At 36.1% G+C, this 20612-nt stretch overlaps 1 protein-coding gene across 1 annotated transcript; it reads left to right on the top strand.

The window, feature by feature from the left end:
• The first annotated feature begins 413 nt into the window (after positions 1-413).
• LOC126815073 (uncharacterized) lies at positions 414-20271 on the top strand. Its single transcript, XM_050540605.1, has 18 exons — positions 414-493; positions 2442-2606; positions 4380-4538; positions 4940-5165; positions 6078-6184; positions 7544-7615; positions 8158-8307; positions 9747-9835; positions 10212-10289; positions 10696-10939; positions 12310-12390; positions 13182-13292; positions 13691-13915; positions 15090-15169; positions 16110-16269; positions 17697-17769; positions 19211-19402; positions 20150-20271. The coding sequence occupies exons 2-18, from the start codon at positions 2460-2462 to the stop codon at positions 20269-20271; spliced, it is 2316 nt and encodes a 771-aa protein (XP_050396562.1). The 5' UTR covers positions 414-493; positions 2442-2459.
• Positions 20272-20612: the final 341 nt, after the last annotated feature.

Raw genomic sequence — 20612 nt, 5'->3', positions numbered from 1 at the left:
ATCGTTTCCCTTTAATTTATTTCCCTAAAACACAGAAATTAACGTACACCTTTCCAAAACACCTGTAATCCAATTAGCCTTTGATCTTGCCGCTCCACTGACTTTCCGTTAGCGGCTTGCTCGTTCGCTCGCTTTGCACTTTGTTAGCCACACTTTACTATATATTAATCATAATAACAAAAAATATTGGATTCACATGTTCAGTATTTAACACTACGCATCCCTGATTTCCGTAATTTTCATCAGATAGGTGGTAACAGTTCAATAATCACTGTTGTTTTCTTGCACGCACATGTCAGCGGAAAACAGTCGCCATATTTGTTGTTGTGGTAAATAATGCCAGGTTGTTGCGAAGGACGGTTTTGAGGTTCCCGAGTTATAACGGTACGCGATTGGTTGAAAGATAAGGGGAACTAAAAACCGTATAGATTGAGGCTATACCGGGTTATTTGACAGCCAGTGCCATGAATTTTGTCGAAATCTTCTTAAATTTGTAAGTGTCTTTCAGTAATTTTCTACAAAATCATTCTGTGCTAGAAGTGATGGATATTCTTGTGTAGGAATTAAGCTTATAATGTGAACCCTGTTGTTTATATGGGTCGGTGAATTTTACTGTTAAGACTATAGTCGAGTTACAATACCGTACTACATGTATAACGAACCGTACATACAAATTAAAGGGACTGCTGCCTTAAATAAAAAAAAAAATAAAAATGGAATTTGTCATGAATATTAAGAGATACATTTTCAATTGTTATGTTTTTTATTTATTTATTGATTGTTTTTTTGATATGATTGTATAATTTTAATTAAGATCTGCATTATATGTATGACTTCTACTTCTAGCTGTCATCTATTTCAAGTATTTGTATCTGAATATTATATCCCTCAATAAGGAGGTCCTGCAAAAAATTCTGAGGATTTTCCAGCCTAGTTTTCTGTGTCAGTGCACAGTACAGGATATACATGCAATGTAGTGCCTGTCTATGAAAAAATGTCTTATTTTGTTTGGATGACATATAAAACCGAAACCAAGCTGATTCGAACCATTACTGATTCGGACCAAAACTAAAGCTGATTCGGACCACATTCTAGGCTGATTCGGACCACCATTCGGTAGCATTGTGGAAAATGTATTATATGTAGAAATGCTAAAGCTTTTTTAAATTTTTTAATCTGACTAAAATTGAATATTTACTAGTTTTCCAACCCCTCTCCCATTTAAGAAACCCCCCAAAATTTCAAAATCGATTAAGAAATAAGAATGTTATTGCACTTTTATGACCCAAAATTGATTGATGTCAGTATACACTTTTTTTTTCAAATTTGCAAAAAAAGTGACCGAAATTAATTTCTCAGCAACCATTGAAGATATACCGGTAGGCATCAAATTTTCAGGAAACATCCATCCAACCATTAACTAGTTATTGGAATTTTAAAATTTGGGCTATATAATTTATTTCCTATGATAAAGAGGTCTTTCTATGAGAAAATATGTTTACTCTCAGTGATCAGCGCCGTTTTTGCCTTGTCCTGAAAATTTTTTTTTTTTTAAAATATAAGAAATAAGCCGTAAATTACGTTTCTGAATGTCAAAAACACACTCGACACAAACTCTGTTTTCGTCTCAACATGAAAAGCGCAAAGTCGTCAATGTTAGTGTTCATACAACTACCTGAAGTCACGGAACAAAAACGACACATTTTACGGTCAGTTTTTTTGACGTTGATAAAAATAGTATGAATGGTGCCACTAGCGAGCTTTTGCATTGCTATTATATGACTAAATGAAAATTTTGTCCTATTATTAAATATATGCAAACATGTTTCAAGTACTCTCGTCATTCAAATAATGGTCCGAATGAGCCTTATGGTCCAAATCAGCCAAGAATGTGGTCCGAATCAGCCATGGTTCGAATCAGCCGATTACCATAAAACCATGCATGGGCTACCTGTGTAATCACTGGTGCATAGCAGAGCAGACTGCATTAGATCAGTTCCCTGCATTGGCCGAGAAAGTTCATCCTGATTTTCCGACGTGGTTTTCCTTTTGTCACTGGTGCAGAACGGAGGGCCTGACAAGGACAACTGTCTAGTCCTTCGGATGATACGAAAACCTGAGGTCCCGTGTATACATTAGAATGCACGTAAAAGATCCTTGGCAGTTGGAATTCGATATAAGAGTAGGCGATAGTGCCGCTGCCCGGGCAAAATTTCCCTCATAGCACACTGTATGGCGTATGCCCATCTTCATTAGCCCAATATATAGGAGCAGAACAGTAGGACGTTAAACCCCATTTCATTTCATTAGATCAGTTGGTGTAGAAAAATAGACTGTAACACATCATTGCATTTTATTATTATTTACTTCATCACCCACTGAATTGTTTCCCCTGTTCTTGTTTTATTGTCTACATCATTTTCTGTTGTTGTTTTTTTTAGATAAAATGTCGTAATAAGATGGTAAAGATGAAGATATTGTTAATATTACTGTGTTATTGTCTGGTTGGGTTGAGCTGGGGTCAGATCAGTATAACGCCAGTTTGTACCACATACAACGTAAATCTACCTTCCACTGTAATTGGTCGAAATCCTCTAATTGCAGATGTAAGTTATATCGCTATAATAAAAGCATATATTGGGAGATTCGAACATTTATTGGGAGATTTAAAACATATTGGGAGATTCAAACATTTATTGGGAGATTTGAACATATATTGGGAGATTCAATTTTATTTTGGGAGATTCGAAACATATTTGGAAATTCGAAACATCTATTGGGAGATATATTGGGAGATTCGAAGGGGATTAAATTCACTAGTCTGTCACTATACAAACTATTTAGATATTAATAGATTATAAAAGAAGCAGCCTCTATACAAAATATTCTAAATATGTCCGAGTAGGCTATCAAAGGGCTGGGATGACCTAGTGATCTCAAATGTTGTGTTTCTAGCTCTAGCTGTCTTGGGGGAGGGGGGATGGCCGAATTGTTAGCACAGGCGCGCTCCATCATAAGACCTGTCATTATTGAGTCAACTGGGGTGGTTTCGAATCTTCGGTTGTACGTGACAGGGAGTTGGGTCGTCTGTCCAACCTCATGGGTTTTCTCTGGGTCCTCCGGTTTCCTCCCACTGCTAAAGACCCCTACGCGCAATCGAATTATTGAAATAAAATTAAACCATATGTTAGTCCCGAAATGACCTAGTTTGTGTCGAGTGGACGTTAAACCCTATTTCTCTCTCTCTCTCTCTCTCTCTCTAGCTGTCTGGTCACCTCTGGCTTGTGGTCATAGTTTCGATCCCTGGTGTGAGCGTTTGCGGCTTGGAGATAGGGACGCCTTCCTCTGACAGAAGATCCATGTGCGTGCTCTAAGCATTATAGAATATGGCAACTTGTCTGTGATATCACCATCGGTAGAAATAGCTGGTAATCACTAACAGAAGAAGAAGTATTAAAGAAACCAGCAGAGCCAGCTGAAGGTTTCTGATTTTAGATGTTTTTGTCCAGGTCAATGGTCAAGGGTCAAGAGACGGTTGAATCACTACTAGTGGACTAGTGTTCATACGCTGTATGGTCCAAGAAGAATCTTCAGGAGATCTTCTGTCTCATCCCCATCCCCCTTGCTTTCGATTCCCAGGTTGTATGTGACAAGGAGTAGGGTCGCTTGTCCAACCTTGTGGGTTTTCTCCGGGTCCTCTGGTTTCCTCCCACTACTAAAGACCCCTACGCGCACACAAATTATTGAAATAAAATTGAACCATACCATGTGTTAATCCCGAAATGGCCTAGTTTGTGTAGAGTGGACGTTAAACCCCATTTATCTCTCTCTCCCATCCCCCTTCCCAATAATTTGGATATATTTTGGCCTTTTTTTTTCCTGAGATTATAAATTTTTATAGGAGGAACCCCAGTTTGGCTCCCCTTACCAGCATCTCTGACAATATGATTTACTAGTCTGTATATAATATGTTTTTGACCAAGCCAAGGTTTAGATACACACAGATTCATCGGCTTGTTTGTTTTTCAAAAATTGTAGTTTTAACTTGACAGTAAATTGTAGTTTAACATGCCAGTAAAATCGTAATTTAAACTTGACAGTAAACTGTTAGTTTAAACTTGACAGTAGATTTGTTTAAACTTGTCAGTAAAATTGTAGTTTAATCTTGTCAGTAAAATTGTAGTTTAATCTTGACAGTAGATATGTTTAAACTTGACAGTAAATTTGTTGTTTAAATTTGACAGTAAATTTGTTTAAACTTGACATTAAACTTGTAGTTTAAACTTGACATTAAACTTGTAGTTTAAACTTGACAGTAAACTTGTAGTTTAAATTTGACATTGTAATTTAATTTGAACATTTTTCTTTTTTTTTTACAGGTTGTATATTTGGTGTCAAACAATTCAGTTATTCCCGGATCGGCAGCTACTAATCCTATTCCTGTAAACAGTGACATGATAACCAAGTCTCAAGTAGAATACAGAATAAATGATACTGGAAGTGGTGAACCTGATGTTCTGGTCAAAAAGTCAATAGAGGTCAGAATCATTTTATTTGCCTTCCTCCGGTTGGGGGGATTGGTGGCCGAATTGTTAGCACGTGCGCGCTGTATCATAAAGTCTGTCATTGAGTCAACGGCAGGGTTTTGATTCCCCGGTTGCATGTGACAAGGAGTAGGGTCGCCTGTCCAACCGAAAAACTGAGGACCCGTTTGCGTTCACATAAAAGAACCATTGGCAGTTTGCAATTCGATATAATTGTAGGCCCTAGCGCTGCTGTCAACGCAAAATTTCCCTCATTGCTCATTACATGGTGTACCGTATGCTTGTCTTCATCAGCCCTGTAGGAGCAGAAAAGCAGGATGTTGAACTCCAAAATGGATGAATGAATATGATGTTGAAATTGCATTTATTCACATTTTCACGATTTTTAATTTCAGATAATTAATAGTAGCCCTGAGAACCCAGTAGTTAAGATCAGCACCGTTCTGATTCACGAATCAACCTCAACCCGCCAATATTTAGACAGTGTGCAATTTAACGATGATTTGACGGCAGGTTTGTGGGCAGAACTTGGAAATGGTTTTCAACCTGGCATATTTGAACCCAATTTAACCAACTATGGTCGCTCCCAAATACGGTGGAATGTTGCAGGCAATATCACAAGTAAGTTTAAAGGCTCAATACCACTCTTGTTGTAACTGAATAATATGTCCCAATCTTTATTCTGGTCAACAAATTGTACTATTTTACAATATTCCAATTAATTGATGATACAAATTTGATCTTAACACACCTAATTTAAAAAATTGGAAAAATTCAACTAAATGATTTGAAAAGCCTGACATAAAGCTTTTCAAATGTTACTTGGATTTAAAAATATTTTTGAACCCTCTGGACAAGTAAAATATGATTTAATGGATAATTTACACAACAGGTAGGACACTAACAAATCTAGTACTTAGAATAAGGCTATTTTTTATTTTCTGGAGCTGTCAAGCCAGCAAGAATGTTATTGTCCCTTTAAGTGTATGTAAACACTGGATCGTATCCCTGACTGCCTCATTATTGAGCCAGCACCATACTCCGCGAACTCGCAGCTTCGTATTAGGTACGTGTATTATGCGATGGTGTTTTGTTACATCGTGAAAAATCCAGTATGAATTAAGGAGTGCTCTATATTATGCAACATTATACTCCAATTATGTGGCATCATACAGAAATTATGTGGCATCATACAGAAATTAGGTGACATTGTACAGGAATTAGGTGACATCATGCTGAAATTAGGTGACATCATGCTGAAATTATGTGACATCATGCTGAAATTATGTGACATCATGCTGAAATTATGTGTCCTCGTACTGAAATTATGTGACATCACACTGAAATTATGTGACATCACGCTGAAATTATGTGACATCATGCACTTAAAAGAATCTGTGACAGATTAAATTTAATGTAGGCAGAAACACTGCAGTCGGACAAGAGTTCTCTCATTACACGCCTCATAGGTCGTTAAACCCCATCGCGTTTCTTTCTTTTTCAAATTACGAGAATTCGTCTTTTATTTTACAGGTAACGACAGTAGAACATTAGAATATTTTGCCATGCCACCAGAAGATGAATATCATGATTTACCTGATGGTGTTTCAACATACGTAACAACTGTTCAATTTTCAGATGTAAGTTACTTAATGTTGTTTTACCCACTCAAGCATCAACATAATTTGTAGTTACTAGGATATGTGCTTCCTGCTGTTGTACTAGATATTCCAATTTTTGATTTTGTAAGCAGTTACACCCATAACACAACCTCACAACTTCCTTCATTTGCCTAGTATGCCACAGAAAAACTTAGTAACTCAATAGTCAAATCAATACATAAGCTGGGGTTTAATATTCATTCATTAAATTTTTCTTTGTTTTCTCAAAATAAGAAAAAAGTGAGTTACTAGGTGTTGCCTTTTGAAGGGAGATATGTGTTTGATGTGATATTTTATGAAATTATTTTCTTGTTGATAGTTCTAAAGCCTCTTTGCATTTCCTGGGGGGGGGGGGGCGGCGGATGATCTGGTAGTTTCACGGGCACATAAGGTTTATCATTAATTCAAGCGGCGTGGTTTCTATTCTCTGCTTGTGTGTGGGGGGTCACAGTGGCTAAGTGGGTAAGGCGCTGGCTCGCTAGCCTGGAGGTTGGGTGTTCGATACCTGCATTGGCCGAGAAAGTTCTTCCAGATTTTCCGGCGTGGTTCCCCCCTAGTCATTGATCCTGGACAGAGGGTCCGACAAGGACAGCTGTCTAGTTGTTCGGATGGGATGTAAAACCAAGGCCCGTGTATACATTGGCGTGCACGTAAAAGATCCCTTGACAGTTGGAATTCAATATAAGAGTAGGCCATAGTGCCGCTATCCGGGCAAAATTTCCCTCACATAGCACACTGTATGGTGTATGTCCATCTTCATTAGTCCAGTTTGGAGCAAAACAATAGTACGTTAAACCCCATTTCATTTCATTTCATTTCGTTTTGTCAGTACAACATTACTGAAGGTTGTATACTTGATAAATGAATGTATTCCACTTTTCTGGATTCATTCAAATTATTTTTATATAGTTACTTTCTAAAACATTTACATACGGTAATGAAATTGTTATTTCTTATTTTTGTTTATAAAAATGGGTCTTGCAGCCCTTTTTAGTTGACCAGTGATTATCTGAGAACCACACTATTTGTTTTATATGGCCTAGCGTTTTTAATGTTACACTGGTTCTGATGGGTTGGATGGCCGAATGGTTAGCGTGTGCGCGCTGTATCATAAGGTCTGTCATTGAGTCAACTGGTGTGGTTTTGATTCCCTGGTTGTATGTGACAAGGAGTAGGGTCGCCTGTCCAACCCTGCTAAAGACCTCTACATGGAAGCGAATTATTGACATAAAATTGAACCATATGTTAGTCCCGAATTGACCTAGTTTGTGTCGAGTGGATGTTAAAAACCATTTCTCTCTCTCTCTACACTGATTCTTCTGTGGGTTTTTTTTTCAGGATGCTGGTGTGATGTATACCCCTGTGAAACTTGAAGTGTGTATTGATAGAACATCACAAATCAAAAAAAGTGTAAGATATTTTATTTATTTCATTTTGTTGTTTTGTTTAACAATTTGTTGTCACTATTTACATACTTTAGATTGGCTGTTGTAGTTTGAATTCTTAATTTGTTTTATTTCCATTATAATTTCTAGTTTACAGTCATATTTTTGATATTAAAGCAGCCTGTAGTCATTTTAGTTTTGTAAACATTTTGACATTTTACAAATGTTACCAGATGTGGTAAAACATATGGAATTGTAACTCACAATATGGTAACAGATGGCAATTGTGTTGTGAATTCTGCTCCATATTTCTTTGCCTGGATTGAAGTAAAGAAATGATGGGAATATGCATTTGAAATTGAAAACTATAATTTTTTTTTTTTTTTTTTTTTTAAAGTTATGTAATTTATTATAAATGAGTGGGAGATCTGGGAACAGTCAAAATGCTTTGTCAAACCCCTTTCCCAATGCTTAACTGAAATATTTCTGGAATCATGACTTAGATGCTTTTATTTATTTACATGAACAATAAAAACGTTACAGTGATGTGTAATTTTTGTTTTTCAGTTATTATACATGCATGGTTTTACAGCACTGAGTTTCTTCATGGCATTTATACTAGGTATATTGTTGGTTGTACTGATAGTATTTATCATCGTGTATTTTATGAAGAAACGCGGCTATATGGCCACAGCTGTATCTCCTGGAAAAATAGATGTAAGTCATTTTATGAAAGAAACCGTATCCTATGAACAATGAAATTTCAGCAACGTTTCAATACTGTTACCGGCATATCTTTATCAAGCAATGAGAAGGGGGGGATGTATCATGAGGTCTGTCATTGAGTCAACTGGCATGGTTTTGATTCCACGGTTGTACATGACAAGGAGTAAGATCGCCTGTCCAACCTAGTAGGTTTTCTATGGGTCCTCCGGTTTCCTACCACTGCTAAAGACCCCTACACGCAAGCAAATTATTGAAATAAAATTGAACCATGTGTTAGTCCCGAAATGACCTAGTTTGTGTCGAGCGAACGTTTAACCCCATTTTTCTCTCTTTTTATCAAGCAATGATCAAGAATGAGCTAAGAAGTAGTAAAGTAAATCCTTAAAGTTGTGTTATTGTGAACAATTTAATTAATTAAACAATTTATGTCCAATCTGAAATCACTTTATGGCAACAATCTTGTTTTTTTATTCATAAAACTATTTAGGTTCAATCTAAGTCACCTAATAGTTGCGATTTTTGTTTATGATCTCTTGGGGGCCTTTTGGCGCAATGGTTAACGCGTGCACATGGTATCGTAAGGTCTGTCATTGAGTCAAGTGGCGTGGTTTTGATTCCCTGCTTGTATGTGACAAGGAGTAGGGTTGCCTGTCCAACCTTGTGGGTTTTCTCTGTGTTCCTCACCCTGCTAAATATGATTAAAATAAAATTGAACCATGTGTTAGTCTGAAATGACTAGTTTGTGTTGAGTGCACGTTAAACCCCATTGCTCTCTCTACATGATCTCCTGGGATGGATTTAATCAGATGAAAAATTACCTCATCAAAATGATTTGACCATATTCTGTCTACAGACAAAGCCGAACACTGAGAATTTTTAATTCATCATATTTTTTTATTTACTGAACCTTATTTGGACTGATATCTCTTTATTAGAGATTCAACTTCCACAATTTTATGGTATTAAAAGGAGGCAAAATCACTCAAGTTGAATCGGGGGGTTGGGTGGCCGAATGGTTAGCATGTGCATGCTGTATCATCATATGGTCTGTCATTGAGTCAACTGGCGTGATTTCGATTCCCCAGTTGTATGTGACAAGGAGTAGGGTTGCCTGTCCAACCTCGTGGGTTTTCTCTGGGACCTCCTGTTTCCTCCCTACGTGCAAGCGAATTATTGAAATAAAAATTGAACCATATGTTGGTCCCGAAATGACCTTGTTTGCGTCGAGTGAACATTAAACCCCACCACAATTTTATAGTTTTAAAAGGATGCTATATCACTCAAGATGACTCAAAGTTCAAAGACTTGAGGGTCAGAATTATGCAGATAAGATTGTGATTTGTTAACCAGTTGAGAAAGAATTTAATTTAAACTGTTTATTATAATTGAGAGAGAATTGAATTCCAACCTTTCATTGTTTTATCTTGTAGAAAATGAAGATGAAAGAGACAGGTAAAAAGATTGTTTTGGATGCCAAAGATGCCATTAAAAAAGGTTTTAATACAATCAAAGATTACAGGTTAGCTAAAAAGATTTTTAAAACCTATAATCTCATATAACAAAGGGTTATTAGAAATGTAAATGTGTTTTTTACAATTAAAATGTGTTATTTATATACATTACAATTACAACATGTTATTTACAGAATGTTATTTACAAATATAACATGTTATTTACAATTACAACATGGTATTTACAATTACAACATGTTATTTACAGAATGTTATTTACAATTATAACATGTTATTTACAGAATGTTATTTACAATTATAACATGTTATTTACAATTATAACATGTTATTTACAATTACAACATGTTATTTACAGAATGTTATTTACAGAATGTTATTTTCAAGTACAACATGTTATTTTTAAGTGCAACATGTTATTTACAGTTTGATTGGACCAGATGATAGTATTGTGTACATCCTGTCTCTAAAAGATAAACTTCAGATGTTCAGAGAAATTGACAAGTAAGTTGAAATTAAAACAGGAAAACTGGTCAAGAAGACTGAGTTGAATGTTAATTGGATGTTAACCCTGGTCTTTCTCTTCCTCTAACCATATCCCGGGTTTGATCCTGGTGTTAGCTATAATAAACGAATGTGAAAGAAATTAGTGCTAGATACACAAGATCAAATGATACCTGGGTTACAGTGTTATAGATTCTTATAATCAGTCAAGTTTTCAATAATAAGAGTAAGATTTTCCTCAAAGCACACTGCATGAATTATACTCGTCTTCATAAGCCTAATGGGAATATCTGACCCTCCCCACCCCACCCACCCCCCTCCCATCGTAAGTTTCTTTGAAAATTAATAGCTAGTAATATACAACAACAAAATATTATTAATGAATTTCCATAATTTTCCTAAACAGTTTAGATATCGTTTCGACGATTTACGTGGATACGGACATCGAGAAAGAACAGAATGACGCCGCTGTACAGGCAAGTACCATGTTGATACAAGGTATGATGCAGAATGGTGACATCACAAAACAAACCCACGATCAGACTATTAACAATCTCAACAATAACATGAAAGATTTGGAGAGAAAATTACAAGACGATTACAAAAAGGAAATGGAAATTATTCTGGTTAGATTGTGTGCCAGAAATAGGGTGAGTAAAATCGTAAATACAGGTGCGGCTGATGAAATCAATGGGCCCTAGGCTAAATCAGTATAATTTTGGATTGCTCCCGTCAAAAGGCAAAACCTAGTAACTCACTTTTTTCTTATTTTGAGAAAACAAAGGAAAACGTAATGAATGAATATTAAACGCCAGCTCATTCATTGATTTGAATATTGAGTTTCTAGGTTTTGCTGTGGTATACTAGGCAAATGAAGAAAGTTGCTAGGTTGTGTCATGGGTGTAACTGCTTACAAAATCAAAAGATTGGAATATCTAGTACAACAACAGGAGACACATACCCTAGTAACTACAAATTTGGTCCTAACTCAGTTTTGATAAAAAAAAAGTGAGTTACTAGGTTTTGCCTTTTGACGGGAGATTGTCTCTCTAATGTTGCTTCTTATTAAAAATTTAAAAAAATTGTTACTATGCTTGTATATGTATAATAATTAACTACTATATATTCTGTACATTTTCATACATTTTATTATATTAATATAATATGTATGTGTTTGCCATTTTAACTATGTATAATATACACCCATTTGCATTAATAATATATATATACATATATATATATAAATTATTTAGGGAGAGGGGTTTTACATAGGTTAAGCCAGTTCCCCAATCCCATTCAGACAACCTGAATAAAGATATTGTTTATAAAAAAAATGAAGAGGGACCAGGCCCTAGGCTATTCCACTTATGAGGCCCCCTCCCAATCCCCCACACTGAAATTGTGTTTTAAACACAATATAGCAAAGCGGAGGATGATGACGGATAATTAGACTATAATGTGTGCCCGAAAGGCTTATGACAGCGTCATAAATGTTATACACCTTGGTCGGAGGCCCCCTAGATCTTGAGACCCTATGTAAATCCGGAACTGAGTCTTATGGTGTGTAAAACCAGGACGGAACCTTCAATTCCCGACCCACACGACTAGAGGAAGATGAAGGTCTGTTTTAAACACAATTGAGTAAAGCCCAGAATGATGACTATTGTTTAAGAATATAGAATGTGTAATAATAGCGTATGACAGTGTAAAAAATGTGGCATTGGGCTCACTAAGGTGAGTAAAATCAGGATGGAACCTGGTTAGTGAGTCAGGACTTTACTCGATCCCCCGCCCTTATGACTTAAGGAAAATGAAAGTGTGTTTTAAGACATAATGTAATGACATAAGATATTATACACATTGGCCAGAGGCCCAATATATCTTGAGGCCCTAGGCTTCAGCCTTTCAAAATTATAGTAAGTAAAATGAGGATTGAACTTGGTTAGTGAGCCAGGACCGTTTTCACTGAGCAATCATTAGAATATCTGGTAATAATTTTCAAAACTCAATTATATTACAGGAAAAAGTTGGTGAGATGCTTCATAGACATAACTTACAGAAGATAGAAGTGGAAGAAAAAACATCAGAATTATCGGAAAAGGTTGGTTTTAATTGTTGATTTATTACTATAATCAGCCCTTAACACACCAGGAGGAACTTCTGGGTCAGTCAACTCTAAGAATGCGTAACGTCTATTTCTGTAAGTAGGCTGGGTTTCTGCTCTCTGAAACTGGTGGTTATAATGGCAATCCATCTAGCGTGTAGTTATATCTAAAGTTATTCATGGGACTCTCATTAGAGCCTATTTTCTCCTCATTTATCATGGACATGATATTTTGAAATAAGAATCGTTTTAAAGGAAAGTATGATTTTTTTGTTCTCGTTTGGGAGGATGGAGGTTGAGTCACATACCAGGGAAACTCCTGGCGCTACTGAGAGACTTGGTAAGTCTGACAGTGATTACTACAATGATCTTTATCATTATGTACAAATCGATAGCAGCATGTTAACGAAACCCTTGCAGTTGAACATGGAAATACGTAAGTGTAGGCTGTAGTGCCTCTTTTGGGAAAAACTCCTGTCATAAATAAACATTATTTTATTACTTTCATTGATCTATTTACACAATATATATATATATATATATATATATATATGAATACAATAACAAGCTCATGTCAAATCAATTTTAACTGCTTGACTTATGTCTCTCTTCATTAGCCTGGTTGGTGTAGAAAAATAAAATTTTAAACCCAATTTCATTTCAATTTGTCATTATTAACTAAAGTATGATAATAATAGAGCATCTTCACAAGGTTTCTTGGTAGAGCATCATTCTCATGTGGAGGGATACTATATTTATGGATATATATATATATTTCTGTGTTTTAGGAAACTGAAGATTTTTTAAGTTTATTAGAGAAACAACATCAAACAGAACAGAATGAGATGACCTACGTTTTAGCTTTAGAACAGAATGAAGAGGCAGAAAAACTTAGAAAGGTCAGTTGATAATGAGTGATAGAAGGATGAACAAGTGAGTGATAGAAGGATGAATATTTATCTTATGAAATTAAGACTGATAAGGTTGGCAAAAATTGAGGGAGGGAAAGAGAGAGAGAAATGGAGTTTAAGTCTACTCAAAACCAGTTTAGTCAATTTAGGATTAACATATGGTAAAATATTATTTCAATAATTCACTTTTGTGTGAGAAAACCCACAAGGTAGACAGACGTCCCTACTCCTTGTCACGTCTTAGTTCAGGAGCAATGACAGAACTTAAGATATAAAGTGCACATGCTCAACAATGATCGAGCACCATACCCCTTGTAAAAATTGAGCAAAAGGTAATAAATAACTTGACCACCACAAATATCATGATTCTCATTTTCTATTTTCAGGAATTTGGAATCAGAAAACGACTTGGTATAAAAGAAGTTCAGCAGAAAATAATCAGTGATGTTGTCCAAAATGGCGGGTTGATGCAGAAACAAGCTGATTGGTTGCTAAAAGAACATAAACGACAACAGGACGAGATACAAAAAATGTATGATGAAGAAATTTCACGACAGCGAATGACCCTAGAAGAAAAGCTGACCAGAAGAAGAGGTTTGGCTCAAGCCAGTGTAAGCTTTTAGAATTTATTTGAAATGATGGGAAATAATCTCAAATTTTGATACTGATCTGGTACATTAATATTGCAAGCTATATAATTGGGAAAGATGTATTTGGACAGAAAATAATAATTAAATAAAACACATGGTTGCTGTATTCTTCGATTTATACAATGTGGTGCTGTAAAAAATGTTGTTTATACAATGTTCTGCTGTAAACAATGTTGTTTATACAATGTTCTGCTGTAAACAATGCTGTTTCTACATGTACAATGTTCTTCTGTAAACTGTGCTGTTTATACAATGTTCTGCTGTAAACCATGCAGTTTATAAAATGTTCTACAGTAAGAGTGCTGTTTATACAATGTTTTGCTGTAAACTGTGCTATATTTCAGTTTAAATAATTCACACAATCAACTTGCATTCAAAGATTATAGGCGTTTTTACGAGAAAACAAATCAGTTTCGATTACCTATCTCGTTTTGTACAAAGACATAAGTCTCGAATTGGTCTTCGAATCAGTTCTCGTAAACGCAATGAGTTCTTGCAAGATGGCTGAAGACTGAAGAATTGAGGAAAAATGTTAAAAAAAATTCACTTTTCTTTATTCTGTTCTTGGTGACACCTCCCAAAAATAAAAACGAGAAGTTGTACCAGTTGACTATCCCCAAATGCCCCGTATTTTTATTAGGAATGTCCATAATATTCATATTTTAACATTCATATTTCAAAAGAAAATGAACTAACGTTGGGCACGTCGTGTCCCTCGTTGGGGACGCCATCTTGGAAATCGAATCTTCAATCCAGCAGGCGAGCAAGTTGGAAGATTTGTATAATCGATTTGGCAAATCGTCATGGTAAATACGACAATTAGGTGGAACCGATTAGGATAATTTTTGCCGTGTTTGGAAAGGAAATGCAAATCGATTAGCCCTAATCGGTTTCTCGTAAAAACGCCATATATATTTTCAGATTAGAATGTTGTAACTGTAATAATTGCATAATGGTTAGATGATTATTATTGTTGATTAAAGGAATATCAAGAAGATTAGATTTATTTTTAGATTTGAATGTTGTAACTGTAATAATTGCATAATGGTTAGATGTTTATTATTGTTGTCTATAGGAATATCTGACTGGTATATATGTAGAGTGTAAATGTGATGTTTATTATTGTTGTTTATAGGAATATCAAGAAGATGATTTAAGTGATATGTTGAATACAATGGCTGGACATCAAGTTAATGACATCAACAAATTAAACAAGTTTGTATACAATATTATTTTACATTTTAACATGGTCATATATTGTCATCATCTCTGTCTATTTATCTGTCATTCACTATTTAGACCATACGGTCTGTCATTGAGCCAAGTTGGGTAGTGACCCACAGCTTTATAATGAGAAGGAGAAGGGATGGCTGCCCAACCTTGTGGGTTTCCTCTACTAAGGACCCGTAGGCGACTCATAAAGAAAACTGGACCATATCACTGGTAAGCTGATACCGTTGACTAATGAAGCTAGTTCTTTAAGTAATGACAGTTTTTGTCATTTAATTGTGTAAGTAGTCAGTATTCTAAACTTATGTTTAGTATGTATAGAAAGTGGTTAGAAATTACCATTATGGGACAAACGAATGGTTCAATTTTCTTTCAGTAATTCTCTTTAGCTGTTGGAGAAAGCCCATGAGGGTGGACAGGTGAAACCATGTCACTCCACTCGATGACAGACCTTATGATCCAGAGTGCACGCTTAATACCCCCCGTCAGACCGGGGAGGTGTCTTTACTTTGCTGCTACGGCAACGGAAAATGGTTTTAGAGGGCATTAAGATTGCCATAAGCGTGGTGGAAACGCCAGCTGTGGTCACCATGGTCGCCAATGATTGCCGAGTCACAGCATTTGTTTTGAGCATGTTCAAAACAAATGCCAAGGTTCTGTGATCTAAACTGGAAAGCTTTGAGAACACGACTTTTTCCAAGTGGTCACATTTTTGCGCATTGTGTTCACGTTTGCCGGCGACCAGAAAATGCACAAGGTTGCCACAGCGCAGTAAAGACGCCACCACGGTCTGACAGGGGCAGTAGACAACTAGACCTCCTGACTTTCACTCCCAACAAAGAGGTGATTCTGTGGAATATAAATGTCTCAAGTTTTAGGCTCTGTGATTATTGGCTTTAATAGTTTTTATGTTTTTTGTTTTCAGACAAGGTAAAATTTCGTCAGAATTGGCTGAAGAATTTATCGCAGATATGAAAAATGATATATTGGTCGTGAAAGAGAAAATGGAGAAAGAAAAAACTCGACAGGAAATGGAACTTCATAAAAAACTTTCTTTATTAAAACAAGAAAAAATGAGTGCCATGGTGAGGGAAAATTCCATTTAACATGTGGCTGTAGTAGAAATGCGCCTTTTTTTTTAAAAAATGATTTGGTGATCAACGTTGTTTAAATGTGTGTGAAATAGCTTTATTTAAAGATACATTATGTAAGATTTAGGTAAAGAGCTAGCCATTCTTGCTATAATAGTTCGAAAATAGATAATGTAAAATTAATAATTGGAAAATTTCATTCAAATTACTCTATTGTGAGCGAAGATATTAGCCTTTGAAGGTTTGACAAGAAGTGTGCAATAATTTCAACCACCGTACTGGTTGTTCGAACCTAAGTCTTGCTCCTCCTTCCTTAGCTTAACTCAAAATATGGCTGAACTGTTCTAATCTATTTAATATCGGAGAAATCCGATGACATCAAGACTTGATTATGGCCTGGATAAGTTAATTAATATCTAATTAAAAATTTAGAAATCAATTCAGGCCGAAAAAAGACCTGCAATAGGCAGATTTAGCTCTTGCATAATGTATGTTTAACATCCGCTACCACCTAAGTAATATCGCAGACAAAATTGGGTTGTTTAAAAAAATGTATTTCTATTAATAGAGGGAGGTTATTGCAAAATGATTTACATGCAATTTTTATAAAGAAAATCTATCTTTGTAGAATGATTTCTTTCTCTCTTTCTCTTTCTGTATCTGGGGGTTGGATGGCTGAATGGTTAGCATGCACGCACTGTATCATAAAGTCTGTCATTGAGTCGACTGGCGTGGTTTCGAATCCCCGGTTGTACGTGGCAAGGAGTAGGGTCGCCTGTCCAACCTCGTGGGTTTTCTCCCGGTCCTCCGGTTTCCTCCCACTGCTAAAGACCCCTACGCGCAAGCGAATTATGTAAATAAAATTAAACCATATGTTAGTCCCGAAATGACCTAGTTTGTGTCGAGTGGACGTTAAACCCCATTTCTCTCTCTCTCTTTCTGTATCTGGAGGTCAGGGTGGCTAAGTTTGTAAGACGCTGGCTCGCTAGCCTGGAGGTCAGGTGTTCGATCCCTGCATTGGCCGAGAAAGTTCATCCTGATTTTCCGGCGTCGTTCACCCTTGTCAGTGATGCAGGACAGAGGGGTCTGACAAGGACAGCTGTCTAGTTGTTCGGAGGTCCTGTATACACATTGGCATGCACTTTTAAGATCCCTTGACAGTTGGAATTCGATATAAGAGTAGGCCATAGAGCCTCTCTCGGGGCAAAATTTCCCTCATAGCACACTGTATGGCGTATGCTCGTCTTCATTAGCCCAGTTCGGAGCATAACTGCAGGACGTTAAACTCTGTTTCATTTTATTTCTGTACCTGAGGGCACTTGTCATAAAAGAGTGAAAATGTGAAATGATGTATTGGGAAAGTTTGAGGGATAACTAAATTCACATGTCTATGTGACATTATTTGTTTGTTGTGTTTTTAGAGAAAGCGACAAGAAGAAGAAATGGTTGAATATAACAAACGATGTAAAGAACAGCAGACAGAAGGTCCAATAGGTCAGACAATTATTATTATTTATATTATAAATCATTTTTCCTAGTGCCGTGTAACGCAAGAATTTTGCCACAAGAGAGACGTTTTTTTTAATTCCAACTGTTAAGTCCACCTAAGTTGTAAACAGCTAGACCTCAGTTTTTTGTACCATCTGAATGACTAGACCCACTTTCCACATCAGCCATAGTAGACATCATCCAGGAATCACCCCTGCCCTTACTGTTGCATAAGAAGGGTAACATTACCATTGATTGTGTGACCTAAAGAAAGCACCTATAAGTTGTTTTTTTTTATAGTGAATACGTTTCTTATTTTGGAATTTAAGCTCTGAAGAACACTCAGATAATATCCCTGAAGTAACATCATTGAAGTAAAGAAAGGCTACTTACGGTTTTCAGCTAATTTAAACTGTAGTGTTTTTCAGAAATTGTGTAACGTTTTAAGATTCAGTCAGCTGTAAATGGCCATTGTAGATTATGTTTTTACACAATAAAATGTCTAGACATAATCTGAATTATATTGACTGACGAAGTGGGGATTGGGTGTTCTAGTAATTTAAACTGTAGTGTTTTTCAGAAATTGTGTAACGTTTTAAGATTCAGTCAGCTGTAAATGGCCATTGTAGATTATGTTTTTACACAATAAAATGTCTAGACATAATCTGAATTATATTGACTGACGAAGTGGGGATTGGGTGTTCTAGTAATTTAACGCCATGAAGTTGGACATGTAACCCTACTCCTTGTATCCAACCTCGTGGGTTTTCTTCGGGTCCTCCAGTTTCCTCCCATTGCTAAAGACCCAAATGCGCAAGCGAATTATTGAAATAAAATTAAACCATATGTTAGTCCCGAAATGACCTAGTTTGTGTCGAGTGGACGTTAAACCCCATTTCTCTCTCTTTCTCTAATCCTTGTATATAAGCCGGGAATTGAAACCACACCACTTAACTCAATCAGACTTTATGATTTCATATGCATGCGTTAAACCACTAGAGGAGTAGGGTAGCCTGTTCAACCTTGTGGGTTTTCTCCAAACCCACCGGTTTCCTCCGACAGCTAAAGGCTTTTTTTTTTTAGAGTGGCCATTAAACCCGTTTTCTCTATCTCTATATTGTTACTTTAATGAAATCCAGGCTGGTTGGGTGGCCGAATGGTTAGCGTGTGCCCGCTGTATCAGAAGGTCTGTCATTTAGTCAACTGGCGTGGTTTTGATTCCCCGATAGTATGTGACAAGGAATAGGGTCGCCTGTCCAACCTTGTGGGTTTTCTCCGGGTCCTCTGGTTTCCTCTAAAGACCCCTATGCGCTAGCAAATTATTGAAATAAATTGAACCATATGTTAGTCCCGAAATTATCTAGTTTATATTTAGAGTGGCTATTAAGCCCAATTTCTCTATCTGGATTGTTAGTTTAATGAAATGCTTTCTGTGTGTTTTTATTAGATCCTGTATCTGTATTGGAAGGAGAGTTGAGACTGAGATCGACACATCGTGCTGAATTAAGTAACGTTGAGAACGAACTTGATAGCGATCACTCTAAACAGTTAGAAAAAGCTCGAGATATTCTTGCTGAAAGAACAAAGGATGAATTATATCAGATGGAGAAAAACTTACTGGATAAATTACAAGATGAAGGTAAGAGCAATCTAATTAAAGATGCATTATGTAAAAGCTAAATCTGCCAATTGCAGGTGTTTTTTTTTGGCTTCAAATGATTTTCTTTTTGGCCAACTATAACCAGTACTTAAAGAGACATTATGTAAGAGCTAAATCTTTCTATTGCATATCTTTTTTTATGACTTCAAAGGTAATATAAATAATTATTTAGACATTTATTTACATGACAAGCCTATAATCAACTCTCTAAATCATCGGATGGCAGAGATTTAAATGGATTAAAATGCCTTCTGGATATTAAAATTTAACAATGAAATGGATAGTCAAGACTAAATCACGCTTGTCTAGTACTGTTGCTAGGATAGTAAACAATTTTCAAACACCCATAAATTTGCTCAGAATAAAGTAATTTGAACGAAATTTTCAATATATTCATTTTTTAATATGTATGAACTATTATATCAAGATCAACCAGCTCTTTATCTAAATCTTACATAATGCATCTTTAAAATACATATCTGAATTTTGTTTTGCTTTTTTAACCAGTAACTGATTCCATACACTTGTTCTTCCCGGGGTGGTGCTCTTCAGAAAATGTCTAAGGCTTATCAATAGAAATAAAGGTTTACAATTGAAGTCTATATTGCTGATTAAAAATGAATGTTTTGGATAGAAAATCTGTATTGTTGATGAACAAATGACGTTTAAAACCAGTGTTGTTGATTAAAATCACTGTTAGATTGAAACCAATGTTTTTAATGATAGGAATGAAAGAATCCGAAGTTCAGAAAATATTAAAACAACATGAAAGAGAGATAGTTGAACTTAGTGAAAGTCAAGAAGAGGGAAGGAGAAAGCAACAAGAAAAACTAATGGTTAGTGCATAACACTATTGAGTTTTCAGTGCAATCTGTATAAAGATTTTTGATTGGTAGGTTAATGTGGTTTTGACCAATCAAATTTACAAACTTTCTGTCGCGGTGCAGAGAAGTAATATATTAAACCCCCATTAACATCAGGGGGGTTGGATGGCCGAATGGTTAGCACGTGCATGCTGTATCATACGGTCTGCCATTGAGTCAACTGGCAGGGTTTTGATTCCCCGATTGTACGTGACAAGGAGTAGGGTCGCCTGTCCAACCTCGTGGGTTTTCTCCGGATCCTCCAGTTTCCTCCCACTGCTAAAGACCCCCACGGGCAAGCAAATTATTGAAATAAAATTGAACCA

This window comes from Patella vulgata, chromosome 3 (genome assembly GCF_932274485.2).
Source record: "Patella vulgata chromosome 3, xgPatVulg1.2, whole genome shotgun sequence".
Classification (NCBI taxonomy): domain Eukaryota; kingdom Metazoa; phylum Mollusca; class Gastropoda; family Patellidae; genus Patella; species Patella vulgata.
Note: the sequence above shows the minus strand (reverse complement) of the source record. Positions and strands in the feature narration are given on the sequence as shown.